At 38.6% G+C, this 20,154-nt stretch overlaps 1 protein-coding gene across 1 annotated transcript in view; it reads left to right on the top strand.

Moving 5' to 3' along the window:
* Window positions 1-20,154, top strand: part of HAO1 (hydroxyacid oxidase 1) — a 55,169-nt gene that overhangs the window by 24,921 nt on the left and 10,094 nt on the right. The window contains exons 4-5 of the mRNA XM_050745062.1: window positions 5,678-5,853; window positions 16,911-17,002. Coding sequence (XP_050601019.1) covers window positions 5,678-5,853; window positions 16,911-17,002 — 268 coding nt within the window. The remainder of the gene's footprint in view (window positions 1-5,677; window positions 5,854-16,910; window positions 17,003-20,154) is intronic.

Genomic DNA, 20,154 nt, shown 5'->3' with positions numbered 1-20,154 from the left:
CATGGCTCCTTCCAGCCCTTGTTACTTCCTCTGCCCGGGTGTGGGGGAGGGTCCCGACTCTTGGCATCTGGGCCCAGCAAGGGTTCAGAGGTTTGGTAGTCTCTGCTTGGTCCATATGCAAAACACATGCATGTGTATACATTATTAATGGCACGGGGGTTCCTGAAACTGAGAGGGAGTAAGGAGACTTCTCATCTGCTCTTGGAAGAAGCAAGAAATGAAACCAGTTCAGTAGACTGATTCCTGAGGCTTTGGGGCAGAAACTTTTTCTTTCTCCATATCCCCACGGAGATGGTTCATTTACCCTGAATTAAGATTTGGCCCTTCAGTGCAGTGCCAAGGCAGTTTATAGAGAAGAAAAGTAATTTCTGATCATTGACTAAGATCAAGGTAAATCATGACACTTACCCTTTCTACAATTTGCCCAGTGACATGTTTTCTTAAGCCCAGAAGTGATTTATTTATTTATTTATTTATTTATTTAAGACGGAGTCTCGCTCTGTCGCCCAGGCTGGAGTGCAGTGGCCGGATCTCAGCTCACTGCAAGCTCCGCCTCCCGGGTTCACGCCATTCTCCTGCCTCAGCCTCCCGAGTAGCTGGGACTACAGGCGCCCGCCACCACGCCCGGCTAATTTTTTTGTATTTTTAGTAGAGACGGGGTTTCACCGTGTTAGCCAGGATGGCCTCGATCTCCTGACCTCGTGATCCGCCTGCCTCGGCCTCCCAAAGTGCTGGGATTACAGGCGTGAGCCACCGCGCCCGGTGTCCAGAAGTGATTTATTGATCACAGTAGCCAGAATATATCATACTGAAATAGATTGGCCTGCCACTGTCTTCTCAGGTCTCTCATGATGAAAGTGGCCTGCCTTAAAGTAGACTCAATGTGAATAGGTCTCCATGACCTCTGCCTCACTGCCTAGCACTCACATCCTCACCTACTCTTCCACTCTGGCTTCCCTGCTGTTCCTTCAATATGCCAGGCATGCTGGAACCCCGGGGCCTTTGCCCTGGCTGTTCCCTCTGCCTGTAACAGTAATTCCCAGAATCCACGCATGACTGATAGCCTCGCTTCCATTGAGTCTTGACGTTAGGAATGGGTATACATGTCTCTATATTGGGAAGCCACAATAAAAACTGATGGTAGAGATGCAAATATGAGCAGAATAACAGGGTGGGGGGAGGGGCAGGGAGAGAGGTCAGTGGAAGACTTGGCACAATAGCCTCTTAAATGGCGTAATAGCCTCTTAAATTTTTGGTTAGGAAATCATTCACATCCATAAGTATAGCAGGAAAATGAATCCCTGGAACCTGTTCCTTTACGTGGCAAAATGGACTTTGCAGATGTGATTAACTTAAGGGGCTTGAGGTGGGAGGATTTTTCCTGTTTTATCTCAGTAGGCTTGATGTCATTAAAAGGGTCCTTATAAGAGGGAAGGAAGCAAGAGTGTCAGAGTCAGAGAAAGAGACGAAATGACAGATGTAGAGGTTGGAATGATGTGGTCAGGAGCCAGGGAAAGCAGGGGGTATCTAGAAGCTGGAAAAGACATGGGAATAGGGCTTCCCCTAGATTCTCCGGAAGAAATGCAGCCCTATTGATATCTTGAGTTTGGTCCAGTGAGACTCATTTTAGACTTCTGACATTTGGAACTGTAATATAATGCCTTCATGTTATTCTTATTGCTGTTGTAACAAATAACCACAAACACAGTTCTACTAATTTCCTCCTCAAGGTAGCTTCTCAATTTTGCCAATACTGGTTACCAAACATACTTAAAGTTTGATTTTGAGTCTCTGACAACTCACATCCCTCTTAATCTGCTTTACTTTTTTCTTGACTTTGTATAGTGCTTATGTTCTGATACACTTTGTAATTTACTTATTGATGATGTTTATCATGGGCAGGGATTCTCAACTGTTTTGATATTTATTGATATATCTTAAACATTGAAAACACTGGCACATAGTTGATGCTCAATAAGTAATTGTTGACTCAATCAACAAAATGTACTAGAGCATACAAGATTTTCCCAATGTAACATAACTAGCAAGAGGCTGAACCAGGATTTGAACTCAAAATTCATTCCCTGAACCTTCTTCTAGCGGCCACATTGAGGAAGCAATTACCAGGGCTGTGTTCCCAACACAAGTATTCTCCTAACCACAGAATTAAAGGCTGGTGGCCCATGTATCAGTGTCTGTATTTATGAGCCCCTCTTTCAATCTCTTTCTTTTCATATTGTGTTGATACTGTAGCCTCTATTGGTCATTTTATTTTTTCGTTTCCCAAGACAGAATTATGTGGCTTTATCTTTAATGCTGCATTATCAATACTTATAATACATAATATTATGTATTACTCAATATTCGTGATTATTAGTGTTACTATTGGTTATTTAATAATGTTTAACTTACATTAGCAGTTGTTACTATTTTTATGATGCTAAATTGCTAACAGCTAAAACAACTTCTATATTAAAAAGTATATTTGAGTGTCACTCAAGAGATAATGAGTACCTTACAAAGAAGAAATCTTGTTTCTTACCTTTGCGTCATTAAACAGATCAGGATTTGGAGAATTAAGCCCTAAGTAATCATGTTATTATTTTGATTTCGCCCCCTTTTTCCTTACAAAATGGAATACTTTGGTTATCAGAAGCCACTTTAAGCATTTATATATATATGTCATAATCCGAATAAAAATAGCATTCATGGAGGTTTCTTTCGGAGCTCTTGGTAAAACACTCCATCGTGGGTCTCTGTCAAGATATCTGAAAACTTTTTCTTGGCTTCTGACTTTGAACAAAGTTTCAGAGTAACAACAAGGCTTCATTGTGCACTGAAATTTCTGTAAGGCAACATTCATTCAAGTGTTGATCCGCATTTCACCATCCAAGAATAACAACAGTTATTTATATAATTTTATCCATGTTTCTGTTTTTTCCTATCCATTTCACCCTTTCACCCCACCCCTGCTGAAACACTGGAGCTTGTTTGGGATGGGGGTGGGGTGCCATGCAGACTATATACACATACAGATGTTTTTCTTTTTCTTTTCCTGGTCTTGCTATGGGATAGACAGATCAGACTTTTTCTTATTAACAATATTATTTAAAGGTTTGGAATTTATTATCATTTAATCATTTGTAAGTAATGAAGTAGGTCTCCATGATATGTTTATTGACCAGCGGTTAGCTTTATTCAAATTAGGGTGACCACAGAAGACCAAGGACTATGATATAATGTACAACCCTAAGTGGTTTGATTTAAATAAAAAGGAAGTCCAGGCATTTCAGCTAAAATCCCCACCAAAGGCCAACAACTAGGTGGGCATCCATATGACTCACTGAAATTTTCTATGATCTTCAATGGCCATCTGAGTCCGTGAAACTATAGGACTAACTATTCAATCCTTATTGAGAAAACTTTGTTAATAGCTTGAATTGAGTTATATGGGATATGAATGTTCATATCTTTGTGATAATATATGCCACCCAAGCTACATAACCAGTTATGTTAGCTAAAATACACTAAAGTGTAAAAAATCATAGTTTTCTATTAAAGGAAGTCATGATTGTGCCTAGATTCTTCTAGTATGATATACAATTTTTTTTTTTTTTTTTGGTGACGGAGTCTCACTTTGTCGCCTAATCTGGAGTGCAGTGGCATGATGTCAGCTCACTGCAACCTCCCCCTCCTGAGTTCAAGCGATTCTTACGCCTCAGTCTCCCAAGTAGCTGGGATTACAGGCGCCCACCACTACACCTGGCTAATTTTTCTGAAATTTTAGTAGAGACTGGGTTTCACCATGTTGTCCAGGCTGGTCTTGAACTCCTGACCTCAGATGATCTGCCCACCTTGGCCTCCCAAAGTGCTGGGACTACAGGCATGAGCCACTGCGCCTGGCCGATATATAAATTTTTATATGGCTCCATGATCTTCTCTACATTTAATGACAGAACTGGTGGAGGGGAAGAAAGAGATAGGACTAAGCCAGAGATCGATATACATACCACTATACTTTGACCCCCAAAAAAAGGAGATTGACTGGTAGGGGAATTAATAGTATGCAGAAGAGCAAGGTGAGTCCGGTCACTGTCATTATTCAAAAACAATCTTTCAGGAGAAGAATTTTACAACTGGATTTGGGGCGGTGGGCAGATAAGTCACAGGAATGATTCTATTGTGTATCCTGAAGTCATCCATCCAGCTAGCAGTCACAGCTGCAGGCTGAAAAGACATTGCCCCTAGAGTGGGGAACTGCCAAAGTCTAGCCAGGATATTAGGTCAAGAGAAAAGACCTCAGGCACAGGGGAAGCCAGCTGCAGAATCTTAGAGGTGAGTTAGAGAAATACTGGGCTAAGCTGGGTCAACAAAAATAGACATACGGGAAGGAAGCAACTCAGTGGTACTTTGTCTCAGTTTGGGTTCTCCTAGAAGCAGGCTGTGAGCCTGTGATTTCAGTGCAAGTAGTTTATAGGGAAGGTGAAGGGAATACTGCTAGAGGAGTAGGAAAGTGAGGCAAAGGAGGGAAGGCATTGAACAAAGGGCATAATACCAAGACAGCTACAGTTGTGGGCAACTGAAGCTTAACCCTGCTGGAAAATTCTGGGAGCTTAGGCAGAATTTATCTCAGAGTTAGTCTACCTAGGGGTGAGGGAGCTGGGGTATTTACACTTCAACATCCCTAATGCTTCCAGTCTGCTGTGTGGGTGGTGACTCAGGCCCAGGACCAAGAAAAAACCACTGTCAGAGAAATGAAGGTATTGATAATTGAAAAGTTCATGTCCTTGTCAAACTTGTTTTGAGTCAGCAGACCGAGAGGTTCAGAGAGAACAACTAAAAGGGGGAGGGAAAGGCAAGAGGTGACAACTTATCTGCTGGGAAACACTTCCCACTTCTCCCATGCCCACCACCACCATCAATACTGCAATAGCAGGGCAAGAAGGAGTCTACAGGGGCAACAGTCATGTTAACACTTGTTACTGCAGTTGCAACCTCTTCTAGAATTTTCTACAAGGGCATTGGAAGGTTTCATGAGGTCAGGTGCAATAGCCAGGAGGAAACTGAGATCTGAGCAAAGAGAATATAATTAGGAATAAAGTCAAGGGACCCAGATTGGAACTCAAATACTGCTATTAGCTAGTTCTAATTTGAGGCAATTCATTTTGTACCTCTGTTTTTATTTTCTATGGGAATCATAGAGTATCAGTGTTACTTTCTAAGAGTCTTTTAAGGAAAAATCGTGATAATTTTGGCATACAAAACCCTTTGTAAATTATAGTGCACCATAAAAATGTTTTTAAAATTGTGATTAATTTGCATTGCTGGCTAAAAATAGTGTCAACTCTATTGCCTATACCTATAAACTGGCTTAAAAAGGGATATTTGAATATGAACACATTTTTTTTCCTTGAAACACATTTGTTTGTATAAACATAGCCTAAGATGTAAAATAAAATTTAGGTCACTGATTAAGACCACTAGTGTATAACATTTAGTCTAGAGTCCTACATTAAAATATGGAAAATATGCATGCAATTGACTTAATTGACTTATAGATGAATGAGGAGTGAACAGCCAATTGATTTGAAAAGGGTAACATTTTTCATTGAATGAATCATTGGAAAGATATTTCTAACTTTGGCAAATTTCTTGTTTTATGCATTTCTTATTTTAGGATGAAAAATTTTGAAACCAGTACTTTATCATTTTCTCCTGAGGAAAATTTTGGAGATGACAGTGGACTTGCTGCATATGTGGCTAAAGCGATAGACCCATCTATCAGCTGGGAAGATATCAAATGGCTGAGAAGACTGACGTCATTGCCAATTGTTGCAAAGGGCATTTTGAGAGGTTCGTTTATTTCTCTACTTGAATTCATACAGATTTTATGATCCTTTGTGGATATGGTCTTCATATTCTTAAAGGAAAATAACAAGGAAATATTAACATGGAAATTGAGAGAGATATTCCAACTCTCAATTCTCTCTTTTCATGTCAGTGAGTAAATATTTCTTCATTCTTAGGTAATATTCTGAAGTAGAGCTAAACTCTCATGAAGTAGAAAGTTAGCCTTTTCAAAGAATTGGGATGCCATTGCCTTATTTCAGAGCCGTTACTGAATCATGAAGCCTGGCAAGATCTTGGTAGAACATCACGAGTTCATTGCTTTACCTGAAAGCTACAACAGCTGCTCTCGGACCAAAGAGAAACCCCAAGGAGATATTATGACAGACAGACTTGTTTTAAGAGCTTTCCCTCTTTTCCTTGTGTTCCCTCCAGTACAAATGGCTAGGACTAATTTTTGAGTGTGGTCAAACCCACATCACCTCTCTGAAGAGAATGGCTGACTAGTATGGTCAAATGCTCAATTATCAAGCCATGGGTAACAAGAAACTTAACTATTTCCTCCAGCATCCCCATATATTCAGATCCCACAGGGAGGTACCAATGACTATAATAATTTTGGAGTGTAAATGTGTTTACCCACAAAAATGTTTTCTTGCCTTTGAAAACATTTTTTTTTTTTTTTAGTGTGGTTATATAGATAACTGCCAAAAACTTTTTTCTTTTTTCTTTTTTTTTAACTGAAATGTTTGAGTAAGTGACTTTGGGATGAGAGTCTGTCCGTTGGTGTATGTCTATTAAATGACTTTGAATCAAAACTTTTTCATAGATTTTACTTGAACGTGTCTGAGTCATGTGGTCCCTATTTATAAAGTTCTACCTACTTTGACTATTTAATTTTATGTCTGAAGAAATGAGCTTATAAAAGTAAAAGAAATAAGCCCAGTGCAACATTTAAGTAGTGGAGATATGTTTAAATCCAGATGTTCTTATTCTGTGCTTAAACAAATTAAAGTAGTTTTTAAAATCGATATATAATAGTTGTACATATGCATAGAGCATATAGTGATGTTTCAATACCTGTAATGTATAGTAATCAGGTAATTAGCATATCCATCATCTCAAACATTATTCTGTACTTCTAAAAAAAATTGTTCACTGTTTCCTACTGATCATTGTACTAGTTCAAAATTTCTGTGGATTATACTTCAATGAATATGTATTGGTTTGGTTTACAGACACCTTTAAACAATGGTTTCACTTCCTTTACTTGCATCCGTGTTGTCATCCATGATTACTAGTGCTACTTACTGTGGCCGCATTCAACTGTGGGGACTAAATAATATTAACCTGAAGGTTCTGTACCATTCATTTATGTATTCATTCATCCATTCTCTTATTCACTCACTCATTCATTCCATAAATATCATAATTACTGTGTGCTAAAATATTTTTATAAAATAAAACAATCTTAGATCCTTGGATGAAAAGACAGTCTATTCTTGTAGGAGACAGATATATAAGCAAGCATTTTGGGTGCAATAAAATGTTATATAGAAATCTGTGCAATGTAAGGGCATGGCTTAAAAAAGAATATGGACAATAATATAAGAGTGAGTTAGAAAACACTTTTCAGAATGAAAGATGATGTTGAGTTTTGCCATGCAAGCCAATAGACTCTATTTCAGACTGAAGTACTGGCAGAATAAAGCAATTATGCATAACAATTTATAAAACATGTAAGCCATTTAGAGAATATAGGCCTTAAAGTGGCTGAGAACCACTGAAGTGTCTTGATCAGAGAAGCAACCTCATCAAATAAGCATTTTACAGAAATAATGCTTTGCACAATGGACCTAATGGATGGAGGTGGCAAAATTGTGGTCAGGGAAGACATTTAGGAACTGTTGTTGCCCAGAAAAGAGATAATTGTAGAGATGACCTAGAGTAATAGCAGGGAGGGGACTGAGAAGGTATAATTAAATTAGAAAATTAAGACAGTTCATCACAGAGATGGCCCAGGGGATCTGGCTTTAAAACACTAGGGAAGAATAAAATTTTAGTCTTGTTCCATAATTGTTTCGAATAAGGAACAAAGGTCATTTTATTTTTTAACTACCTTTTCAATTTAGGATTTCCAGTGTATATCATTTTCTACAACTTTGTCCCCTAAGATATGATGCAAATCAATTGAATTAGATTTACTATCACATGTTATGTTGAAAAATATTTTGGTTTCTAGAACTTCATTCTGTTATCACTTTAGCTAGGACCACTGCCACTACCATCACCACCACCACCACTACCACAACCTCCATTACCAGGACAACCACCACCACTGCCACCACCACTACTGCTATCACCATTACCACTCCCATCACCACCATCACCACTCCCATTACCACCATGACCACCACCACCACCACCACCACCATAACCACAACCTCCGTCAACACCACCATTACCGGGAACAACCACCACCACTGCCACCATCACCACCACTACCATAACCACAACTACCATCAACACCACCATTACCAGGACAACCACCACCACTATCACCACCACCAATCCCATTATCACCATGACCACAGTCACCATCAACACCACCGTTACCAGGAACCACCATTCCACCACCAACACTATCACCACCACCACCACCACTACTCCCATCACCACCATGACCACCACCACGACCAGCACCATAACCACAACCACCATCAACACCACCATTACCAAGACAACCACCACCACCTGCACCACCACCACCACTATCACCACTACCACCACTACCACTCCCATCACCACCATGACCACCACTACCACTACCACCATCACCACCACTACCACCATCATCACCACCTCTCTTTTCTTCTCATCCATATGGATTTCTTGCTTGTTTCTAAATGTTTTTGTGACATTTTACACATAGTAGATAGTCCAAATATTTATTTACTGAACTTCTTGATGAAAACTATGAGTCTATCTAATTAGAGAAAGCTAAAAAAAAAAATGGATAAGGAGAGATGGGACATTTGACATTTAAAGGGAAATAACTTATTTATACATGTACAGTTTACATTGTCTAGTTTTCTGTAACCATTTGGTTCTTTTATTTAACAAACAAGAATCATCTCTATGACAACAATTGCACCAAGTAACACATATGCTCAATTTGGATCAGAAGGGAGCGGTGGCAGGACCAGTTCTGGGAAATCCAATTTTCTCCATTTCACAGGTCCTCATCCAGAAATCACATGGGTTGACTAAGAGTCACCCATCCTCTTTCATTTTCCTTTTTCAGAAAAGTGCAGATTATATTTGCAGGAACATGAAGCCATGAGCAACTGTGAAGATCTAGACCAAACATCTGACTGTCCCACCATTTTAAGAATTATATTTTAATGAATGCAAATTGGAATGGAAGATGTAATCTCTTACTGTGTGTGGTTTAACTGACCTTAGAGAATGTCAATGCAAGCTCCTAACATGTACTTGAGACAGGATTTGGTCTTTGTCAGAACTCACACTAGCAAACAAATGGCTTTTTTGAGCAAAAGCATAGTGCTTTTTAGAGTTTTTTTCTTTTTCTTTTAATTTTTTTTGAATTAGGCTGTCTCACTTCCATTGTGGTTTTGTGTTTCTGAGAAACTTTTCTCTAGTCAGCTCTTCTTATACAGGCATACCTCAGAGACATTGTGGATTCAGTTCCAGACCACCACGGTAAAACAAGTCACATAAATTTTTTGTCTTCCCAGTGCCTATGAAAGTTATGTTTTTGCTATACTGTAATCTATTTTGTGCAATAGCGTTATGCCTAAAAAACAATATACCTTACTTAAAAAATAAGTTACTCCTAAAAAATGCTAATCATCATCTGAGCCTTCAGCAAGTTGTAGTCTTTTTGCTGGTGGAGGGTCTTTTCTGGGTGTCGATGGCTGCTGACTGAACAGGGTGGGGGTTGCTGAAGGTTTAGGGTGGCTGTGGTGACTTCTTAAAATAAGTCAAGGAAGTTTGATGCATTGATTAACTTTTACTTTTAGGAAAGATTTCTCCGTATCATGAGAAGCTATTTGATAGCATTTTACCCACAGTACAACTTTTTCAACATTGGAGTCAGTCCTCTCAAACTGCCGCTGCTTTATATGTGAAGTTTATGTAATATTCTAAATCCTTTGTTGTTATTTCAGCAATGTTCACAGCATCTTCACCAGGAGTTGATTCCATCCCAAGAAACCACTTTCTTTGCTCATCGATAAGAAGAAACTCTTCATTCATTTAAGTTTTATCACATGATTGCAGCAATTTAGTCACAGCTTCAGGCTCCACATCTAATTCAGTTCTGTTACTGTTTCTGCCACATCAGCAGTGACTTTCTTCACCGTAGTCTTGAGCTCCTCAAAATCATCCATGAGGGCTGGAATCAACATCGTCCAAATTCCTGTTAATGTTGATATTTTGACCTCCTCCCACAAATCACAAATGTTCTTAATGGCATCTAGGATGATGAATCCTTTCCAAAAAGTTTTCAATTAATGTTGCTCAGATTCATCAGAGGAATCATTAACTATAGTATCTATAATCTTATGAAATATATTTCTTAACTAATAAGACTTGAAAGTCAAAACTACTCCTTGATCCATGGGCTATGGAGTGCAGGTTGTGTTAACAGGCATAAAAACATTAATCTTTTTGTGTTTTTCCACCAGAGCTCATGAGTCACTAGGTGCATTGTCAGTGAGCAGTGATATTTTGAAAGAAATCTTTTTTTTTTTTTCTGAGCAGCAGGTCTCGACAGTGGGTTTAACATATTTAGTTAACCATGCTGTAAACAGATGTGCAGTCATCCAGACTTTGTTGTTTTATTTATAGAGCACAGGCAGAGTAGATTTGGTAAAATTTTTGGATTATACTTTGAAGCCATGCATTGACTTCTCCTCTCTAGCTATGAAAGTCCTAGATGGCATCTTCTTCCAGTATGAGGAAGGCTTGTTTGGAAGAAGATGCCATACAGCCTGTTTCATCCACATTGAAAATATATTGTTCAACGTAGCCATCTCCATCAATTTTCCTAGCTAGATCTCCTGGATAACTTGCTGCAGCTTTTCCATCAGCACTCAGCTGCTTCATCTTGCACTTTTATGTTATGGAGATGGCTCCTTTCTTTAAACCTCAGAAATCAACCTCTGCTGGCTTCAAACTTTTTTTCTGCAGGTTCCTCACATCTCGCAGTCTTTATAGAATTGAAGAGAGTTAGGGTGTTGCTCTGGATTAGGCTTTGGTTTAAGGGAGTGTGGTGGCTGGTTTGATCATCTATCCGGACCACTCAAACTTTCTCCCTATTAGCAATAAGGCTGCTTTGCTTTCTTATCATTCCTGTGTTCATTAGCATAGTAGCTTTAATTTCCTTTAAGAACTTTTGCTTTGCATTCACAACTTAGCTGTTTGGCACAAGGAGCCTAGCTTTTGTCCTGTCTTGGCCTTTCACATTCCTTTCTCACTAAGCTTAATAATTTCTGGTTTTTAATTTAAAGTGAGAGGTATGTGACTCTTCCTTGAGCACTTAGAAGCCATTGTAGAGTTATTAATTGGCCTGATTTCAATATTGTTGCTTCTCAGGGAATAGCGAGGCCTGGGGACAGGGAGAGAGATGGGCGAATGGCCAGTGAGTGGAGCAGTCAGAACACACCTATTTATTGAGTTCCACATTTTAAAGGCGATGGTTCATGGTACTCCCAAACAATTACAATAGTAACATCAAAGATCACTAATCACAGATCACTGCAACAGATGTAACAATAATGAAAAAGTGTGAAATAGGGTGAGAATGACCAAACTGTGACACAGGGATACAAAGCAAGCACATGCTGTTAGAAAAATAGTGCTGGTACACTTGCTTGTTGCAGGGTTGCCACAATGCCACTAGAGCATTGTATATACCTTAATTAAAAATACCTTACTCCTAAAAAGTGCTAATTATTATCTGAGCCTTCAGTGAGTTGTCGTCTTTTTGCTGGTGGAGGGTCTTTCCTAGATGTTGATGGCTGCTAACTGATCAGGGTGGTGATTTTCAATTTCTAGAAAACTTAGTAGCTGCAAATTGCTATAAAGCAAAGTGCAATAAAACAAGGTATGCCTGTATACATTGTTCAAGATACTCTAAAAAAAATTCATTTAATGTTCCTGGATTGTGTTTAAAATTGCTGTCATGTGTCTGGGATTTAGTTACTACTCTCCTCTAAGTCAGAACAGATTCCTAGACCAAAAGCTCCAAGAGTTTGAAGGCTGAGCTCAGATCTTGAGTACTTACATTTCACTTTTATATGTTAAATTAAATATGGAAATAAAATATTAGTAAGATAGCAAACAGTGCCACTGCCCATTGATGACTGTGTTTCTCAATCAATGTACTTAATGGCAAATTCACAAATATGGAATGCCACGCTCTTAAGTTCTAAGAATTAATAAAAATATCCAAGATTCACGAACATTTTGCTAAGTGGGAATATTTTGGCCCTTTCATTAAGGCAAAATTGCTTTTCTCTCTGTGTTAAAATAAAACGTAAAACTGTGGACAAGGCTGCATAAGCAGCTAATAAAAGGGACTTATGTCTGGTTATAAATTATCCTTATTGTCTTTGCTTCTCTAAAAATTCACAGTCTTATCCTCTGAGCAAATCATTCTGTCATTTCTCCCTATATTCCCAATACTACCTGCAGAATATAAAAAACCACTTGAAATGATGGCAGATAACAGACTTACTTAAGAAACATTTAGTTCAAATGGGAGGCACTTTATCATTGTAATCCCAACTAGGATGAAACTGTTATAAACACAACTCAAATAGAGTTGCCAAATGCATCCTGCAAATAAATCTTTCTCCACCTACTCATTGTCTTAGTTTATACTCCCTGCACCATCAGAGGAAAAGAGTAATAATAGTTAATATTTATCTGAGTGTTTGACATGTGTCGGGCACTTTCTAAACACACATTCAACTCATTAAATCCACAAGCTCATCATATATGGATTGCTATCCTCATTTTGTGGCTTAGGACCATAATGCACAGAGAAGTTAAGTAACTTGCCACTTACACAGCAAGCAAGCAGCAGATGTGGGCTTTAAGTCCAGGTGGTCCGATGACTTAGTCTAAACAGTGAATCACTTCTTCCTCCTGTACAGGATCTGTTTACTGGTAATATTTGACTTCTCATAATGCAGGTTGTAGCTACATGGTGGCAGACATAGGCATATAAACTGGAGAACTATACACATGCTCAATTATGAGGTTTGAAAAAATACCATTGTCTATGTTTTTCAAGTGTTTTTTTTTTTTTACATTTGACTTGAAGTTTAGTATCATGTACATAACTAGATAACCAGAGCAAACTATAGCAATTCAGAATATAATTTTACACTGTTTACTAAGGTTATTTATGACTACACCTAGGTTTTTAGAATAATACCATGCTATATCTATTAGGATAGGTAAGCTTATGGGAACATTGAAGGTGAGCTGTGCAATACGGCAGCCACTAGCCGCATGTGGCTATATAAGTTAATTAAAATGAAATAAAGGCAAAATTCCAGTTTCTTAGTCACACTGCCGCATTTCAGTTGGTCAGTGTCTACATGACTAGTGGTACTGTATGATGGAAGTGCACAGATCTAGAACATTTTTACTATCACAGAAAGTTCTATGGTAGTTCATTGAGGCCCTATCTTTAGGGAATCATTTATGAAATATGTCTGAGATGAAAATGTATTGGGCTTCTGGTTTCAAATGATGGCCTGAGTACATATGAATCCTCTCATTAAAGCCAAGACCCCACTGAAATTAAAGTACAGAAATGCAAATATGTATACACTAATGACAGCAAAGCAAAGGAGGATGAGGGACAGAAACAGCAGAGAAATTTTAGGAAACTTTTGAAAGCATGTTGATAGCAGGAAAACATACAGAAAACTGTACCTTGAGATAGGCTTTCAGGAAATCCTAGAGGACGTAGGGGTTGATTATGTAATAGAATGCTTGAGAGGCTGTAGGTATATAGTCTGCAAGGATGGCAGAGAGGGTAGTGAAGACTAAATGCAAGGGGACTGACTGAAGATCAATATAGGAAGCGATCATGCCTGCCAGCAATCCTGCTCCCAGTCTACTTCTTATGCAACAATGGACACTTGGCACTGACTTCTCAATAATAAAGTAGCTGATCCTTTCTAAAGAAATGAATGAATGACTGGGATGAAATATGGGCGGGTGACATTTCCAATATGACATGATGCTGTCCTCATTCTGACACTTGAGGAACTCACAGTCTAATTGCCTCTTAGTTGACATTCCCTGCGTTTTCTTACATAGAGTTCCAAGAAAGAATTTCCACTCCCGCCAAGGACTTGGCAAGAATGAAACTAATTTACAAAACAGGGCAGTTCCTCAATCTTTCTTCCTTAAATACAAATGGAAAATTTAGCATCACTAGGCATATCAGAAACACCAAAACATAAAAAATCAAGATGAATCTATAGAAAAGCTTATCCCAGGAAAAAGAGATGAAACAAGAAAAGGAACTTTAAAACATCCAAATGAGACACTCAAAAAAGTTGAAAATATATATATAAATAGGAAGAGTCTGCCATGAAAAGAAAACTAGAGCATAAAGAAGAGTTCCCAATGATTAGAAAAATGACTTCTGATTTTTTTTTAAAAAAGGGAAAATTGAATATAAAAAAGAGCTCTCAAAGATTAAAAACATGATTGCTGAAATGACTGAAAGGCTGAGCAATAAAGTCAATGACATTTCCCAAAGGGTAAAACAACAATGAGAACAATAAGATAAATAGAAAGAAAAACGTATTACATGAATGTACATGAAGACCACTTTAAAATATACAATATCCAACTGATAGGAGTTTCAGGTAGAAAAGTAAAAGAAAGAGGCCTAGAGGAATTTATTAAAGACCAACAATTTCTGAATGCTGTTGTTGTAAGTCATTAGAGTGAGAAAACAAATCACAACTTCTCACGTTCCTTATGAAATTTCAGAAAAATAATGTGTATAGATAAACTAAACATAAAACTGTTTACTTATAAAATAATTCAAATCAAACTGGCATCAGTCCTTGCATCAGCAATGGGTACTAGAAGACAATGGACTGATGTCTTTAAGGTTCTGAGGAAAATGGTTTTTCCACCTAGATTATTATACCCAATCTAATTGTCATTCACACACAAGAGAAGCTATTTAGGTGGTCTGTAAGTTTACCTCCCTTGGGTCCTTTTTAAGAAAGTTACAAAGGAATCTACAACAAACAAATGAGAATATAAACCAAATGAGGGCATACTCAGACAGCAAGATATTCAACTCAGAGCGAATAAGAGCAAATTCAAAGCGGAAGGCAGACATTATGTCTTGTGAGTAACCACAACAGAATGGATCAGGAAGGCAGAGGGCTCCAGGGGTTATCTCCAGGGGGAGAATAAAGTGACCTAATAGGTCAGATCAAATAACTGAAATTTTGAAGAACTTGATAATATTCTGAAGTCTGACGTAAATGGAAAAAAGAAAAGAAAGGCAATTAGAAATCTAATCTAATCCTAATCACCTCCCAAAGACCCCATCTCCAAGTGCCGTCACATTGGTGATAAGGGCTTCAACATGTAAATTTTGAGAGGATTTAAATATTTAGTCTATAACATATAGGCTTAACAGTTTCCTATACCTATAATTTTAGAAGAAAAATATCACTATCATCATTTGAAAAAAGTAAGAATAGTTGAAAAATAGCCTTGTATAAAACAAAGTTTGGAAAATGATAGCATATAATTAAAAAAATAATTATCTTATCTTTTAAAATAGTTCTTAGTCAAGTCTGCTCATTATCTCCATTGCTGAATTTGTACAGATTACCAATGACCTATATCCATTTGCTTAAATTTCCAAGGCCTGATTTTTACTACACTCTTGAACCGATTGGTTTTGCTTAGTATTGCATTTTGAATGTTAAACCTGAGAACCAGTGTTGTTTTCATGATTCTTTTAGCAAATGGTTTGTTACTAGGACATGCTAAAAATAATAGTTTAGAATATAAAATATGTTTTTAAATGTTGCAAATAGATTTAAGAGAACAGTAATCTATTTTAAACTGAACTTTCAGAAATTAATATATTTTAAAATATGATTAGAGATTTAATATTACATTTTTTATATCTTTCTTTCTTTTTTGTTTTTGAGATGGAGTCTTTTATCTGTCTTCCAGGCTGGAGTGCAGTGGTGTGATCTTGGCTCACTGCAACTTCCGCCTCCCAGGTTCAAACGATTCTCCTGCCTCAGACTCCTGAGTAGCTGGGACTACAGGCACCTGCTACCAAGCCTGGTTAATTTTTTTTTTTTTTTTGTATTTTTACTAGAGATAGGGTTTCACCATGTTGGTCAGGCTGGTCTTGAACTCCTGACCTCATGATCCACCCGCCTTGGCCTCCCAAAGTGCTGTGATTACAGGCATGAGCCACTCCGCCTGGCCAATTTTTTATACATTTCAATGAGCAAACATATATTTAATTATAGAACAATATTACTTAAAATAGTTACTAAAGCTATTACGACTTTGTATTAAAGATTGTTTTTTGAAATAGGTTTGTCCACTGTCTGTTACATTAACAGTGCTTGCCATTTTTATGTGCTTTTTTTGCTATCCAAATTGTTGAGGAATAATTTTGCTAAATGATAAAGTGATATAATCTTATTTATTGAAAATACTTAGCAAGAGTACACCCTTATAAAGATAAATACGTTTTATGTCAATGTATTATCTATAGATACTTTTATGTATTTTACAATTAAATTGCCATCAGTGGTAACATTTTGTTGTTGTTGTTGGCCTAGAAAACTACCACTACTATTCTAGTGCTAACCCTAGGGTACACTTTTATGCTAAGATTATTGACCCAGGTATGCAGGTGGGAGTCAGCCTCCATTTGACTGGAATGTGGAGGCCTCTAAACCCAAGCCGCATGTTAAGTTACAGTTTCCTTAAGATGCTTGTTTTACTCTCTCCAGGTGATGATGCCAGGGAGGCTGTTAAACATGGCTTGAATGGGATCTTGGTGTCGAATCATGGGGCTCGACAACTCGATGGGGTGCCAGCCACTGTGAGTTTTGGCAAACGCTGCAATTTCCTTTTGGAGTTCCCATTTCCATCACTGTGTTACTATCTCTATGTCTGCCTCCTCTTTGTGTGTAGTTTGTGTGATCAGTCAAGGTGAAATACGTGCACATATGTGAGATCTTGGATTTTAAGTTTAGTGGCACATAACTACCCAAATTAACAAATATATTTATGTTTAATTAGCCCAGTGCATTTATTTGTAACATATGAAAGTCTCTGTTAAATAATAAAGACATTTGTGGGCAAGGATTATTCTGGAATTCACAGATACACCAATAAGTATGTAAATGAGTGTGAAAGAAAGGATTACGCCATGAATGTCCAAAGACATGAACTAGCAGAGAATTGTGGGAATTCAAAGGCTGTGGTAGAATCTGAGATCATTGGTACAACTGAGACAAGAAATCAGGAGGAGGGACATATTGGAATTTCCTGTGGGGTGGCGGTTGAAAAGCTGCAGAGAAACGGTGACGAGTTGGGAAAAGGAGAAAAAAAGCTTAGGCCCAGGCAAGGGGAAGTGAGCTGTAAGTAGGCTACTCTGGCTGGGTTGTGAACCACCTTGGCTGCATATTGGAATCATCTGGGAACTTTAAAGACTCCTGATCTCCTCCCCAGGTCTATTTATCAGAATCTCTGGTTGGGGCTTGGGAGTGTATAGGCGCTAGTATTTTTTTAAAGCTATCAGGAGATTCCAACATGCATCTTTGGTTTTTATGCACTGGAGTAGGCAAATCAGAGTCCAAAATCTAAGTATAAAAATGAGCCAAACTGGCCTGAAAGGTATGGGACTGAATGGAACTGTATCAAAGAACAATTAGAACCTGAAGATCCTAAAACCATGAAAACCAACAGACACTTAGAGCAGATTTTAAGATCAGGGACTGGGAGTCCAGAAATGGATGCAAAGCCATGGAGATGGACACATTTCCTGGGGTGGATTTTATGGATCCGTGATCCAGAATGGGGGCCAGGAGCCATTGGTGGGGTGCTATCAAGCGGTTCCCTTAGGTGCTGTCCACTTGTGGGGATTTGGCCAAGCCTCTTGTAGATGGGGCAATGATATTGCAGATCCTTTTTGCTTCTGCTCTGGCCCCATGTGGCCCCCTCTTTGTAGTGTGATAAGCGTAAGTGTAAAATGGCAAAGAGTGAGATGTGCTCAGGGAATACTAAATAATCCATCTTGTTTGCAGTGTCTGATGCTGTAACCGCCCAACCGGCTCTCCTTGTCCACCGTATAGACAGAGCCGATTTATCAAGACAGGGGAATTGCAATAGAGGAAGAGTTTAATTCACGCAGAGCCAGCTGTACTGGGAGCCTGGAGTTTTATTATTACTAAAATCAGTCCCTCTGAAAACCTGGGGTTCAGGGTTTTTAAGGATAATTTGGTGGGGAAGGAGTCGGAAAGTGGGGAGTGCTGATTGGTCAGGTCGGAGATAAAATCACAGAGAGTCGAATTGTCCTCTTGCTCTGAGTCAGTTCTTCGTTGGAGGCCACAACACCAGATGAGCCAGTTTATCAGTCTGGGTGGTGCCAACTGATCCAGGTACAGGGTCTGCAAAATATCTCAGGCATTGATTTTCGGTTTTACAAAGGTGATGCTATCCCTAGGAGCAATTTGGGGAGGTTCAGAATCTTGCAGCCTACAGCTGCATGACTCCTAAACCATAATTTCTATTCTTGTGACTAATTTGTTAGTCCTGCAAAGGCAGCCTAGTCACCAGGCAGGCAGGGAGTTTGCTTTGGGAAAGGGCTGTTATCATCTCTGTTTCAAAATTAAAGTATGAACTAAGTTTCTCCCAAAGTTAGTTTGGCCTACACTCAGGAATGAACAAGGAAAGCTTGGCAGTTAGAATCAAGATAGAGTCAGTTAGGTGAGATCTCTTTCACTGACATAATTTTCTCAGTTATAAGTTTTGCAAAGGCAGTTCCAGGGGGAGTGGGAGAGTTCTGGGAAATGCATCTGCCTGGATAGATAAGGAAGGAGATCCTTGACTATTATGAGTCATTGGGTGTGCACTAGAAGAGCCTTGGCTTAGCAGCAATGAGTCTTATAAAGTGGATTTTGTCATGACAAGAAGCAGAAAGGCCAATGAGGTGGCCTTTACAATTACTATAGCCAAGGAAAGAGAGAAGGAGGGCCTGAACTGCAGAGGGACAGAGGGAATTGCCTTCTGCTCCCTACCTTGGTTTCCTCATCTTTTAAAATTTAAACCTTTAAACTGTAATGTTTTATAATGTGATTTACATAGGCAAAGTAACTAGCATCATATAACAAGACTTTATATATCTAAATATATTTACTAAATATATATATATATATATTTCCTATCTATCTATCTATCTATCTATCTATCTATCTATCTATCTATCTATCTGTATTTACTAGGTAATGTGGGTCAACTTTCCAGACTACCACCTCTCTCAGAACTGGATTCTTATATAAATATTTTCCCTTTTATCGGAACCCTTCAGTGGTAGTTATTATATAGATTGTTGGAATTGAGATGACCATTTGAATTTATCCACACAACCAGAAGAAGAGTAGAACAAATACTTTAGTCAACTAGTAGTGGTCTGTTGTTTCATTGAACTAGCAGGTTGATTTAGTGACATTCATAGACCAATTGTGTGGCTGTGATGGCGGAGTAAATGATGGCAGGGAATATTGGGTGTGCATATTGCACTGAGTTTTTCCTAAAGCACTAATGGTAGGAACCAAGCAAGTCTTTGTACATTGTAGGATTATACAGTCAAGTGGTGGCTCACGCCTGTAATCCCAGCACTTTGGGAGCCCAAGGCAAGGGGATCACTCGAAGCTAGGATTTCAAGAGCAGCCTGGCCAATGTGTGAAACCCCGTCTCTACTAAAAATGCAAAAATTAGCAGGGCATGGTGGTGTACACCTGTAATCCCAGCTACTTGAGAGGCTGAGGCAGGAGAATTGCTTGAACCAGGGAGGTGGAGGTTTCAGTGAGCTGAAATCCATGCCACTGCACTCAAACCTGGGTGACAGAGTGAGGCTCTGTCTCAAAAAACAAAACAAACACACAAAAGATGAAAAGTAATGAAACTGGAAGTTGTCAGCTCTTTGCAACTCAGTTTTGCTCCCAGAGACACACCATTTTAGGTGATATC

Source organism: Macaca thibetana, chromosome 10, assembly GCF_024542745.1.
Source record: "Macaca thibetana thibetana isolate TM-01 chromosome 10, ASM2454274v1, whole genome shotgun sequence".
Classification (NCBI taxonomy): Eukaryota; Metazoa; Chordata; class Mammalia; order Primates; family Cercopithecidae; genus Macaca; species Macaca thibetana.
The sequence above is the reverse complement of the archived record's forward strand: the minus strand, read 5'-3'. Positions and strand labels throughout refer to the sequence as shown.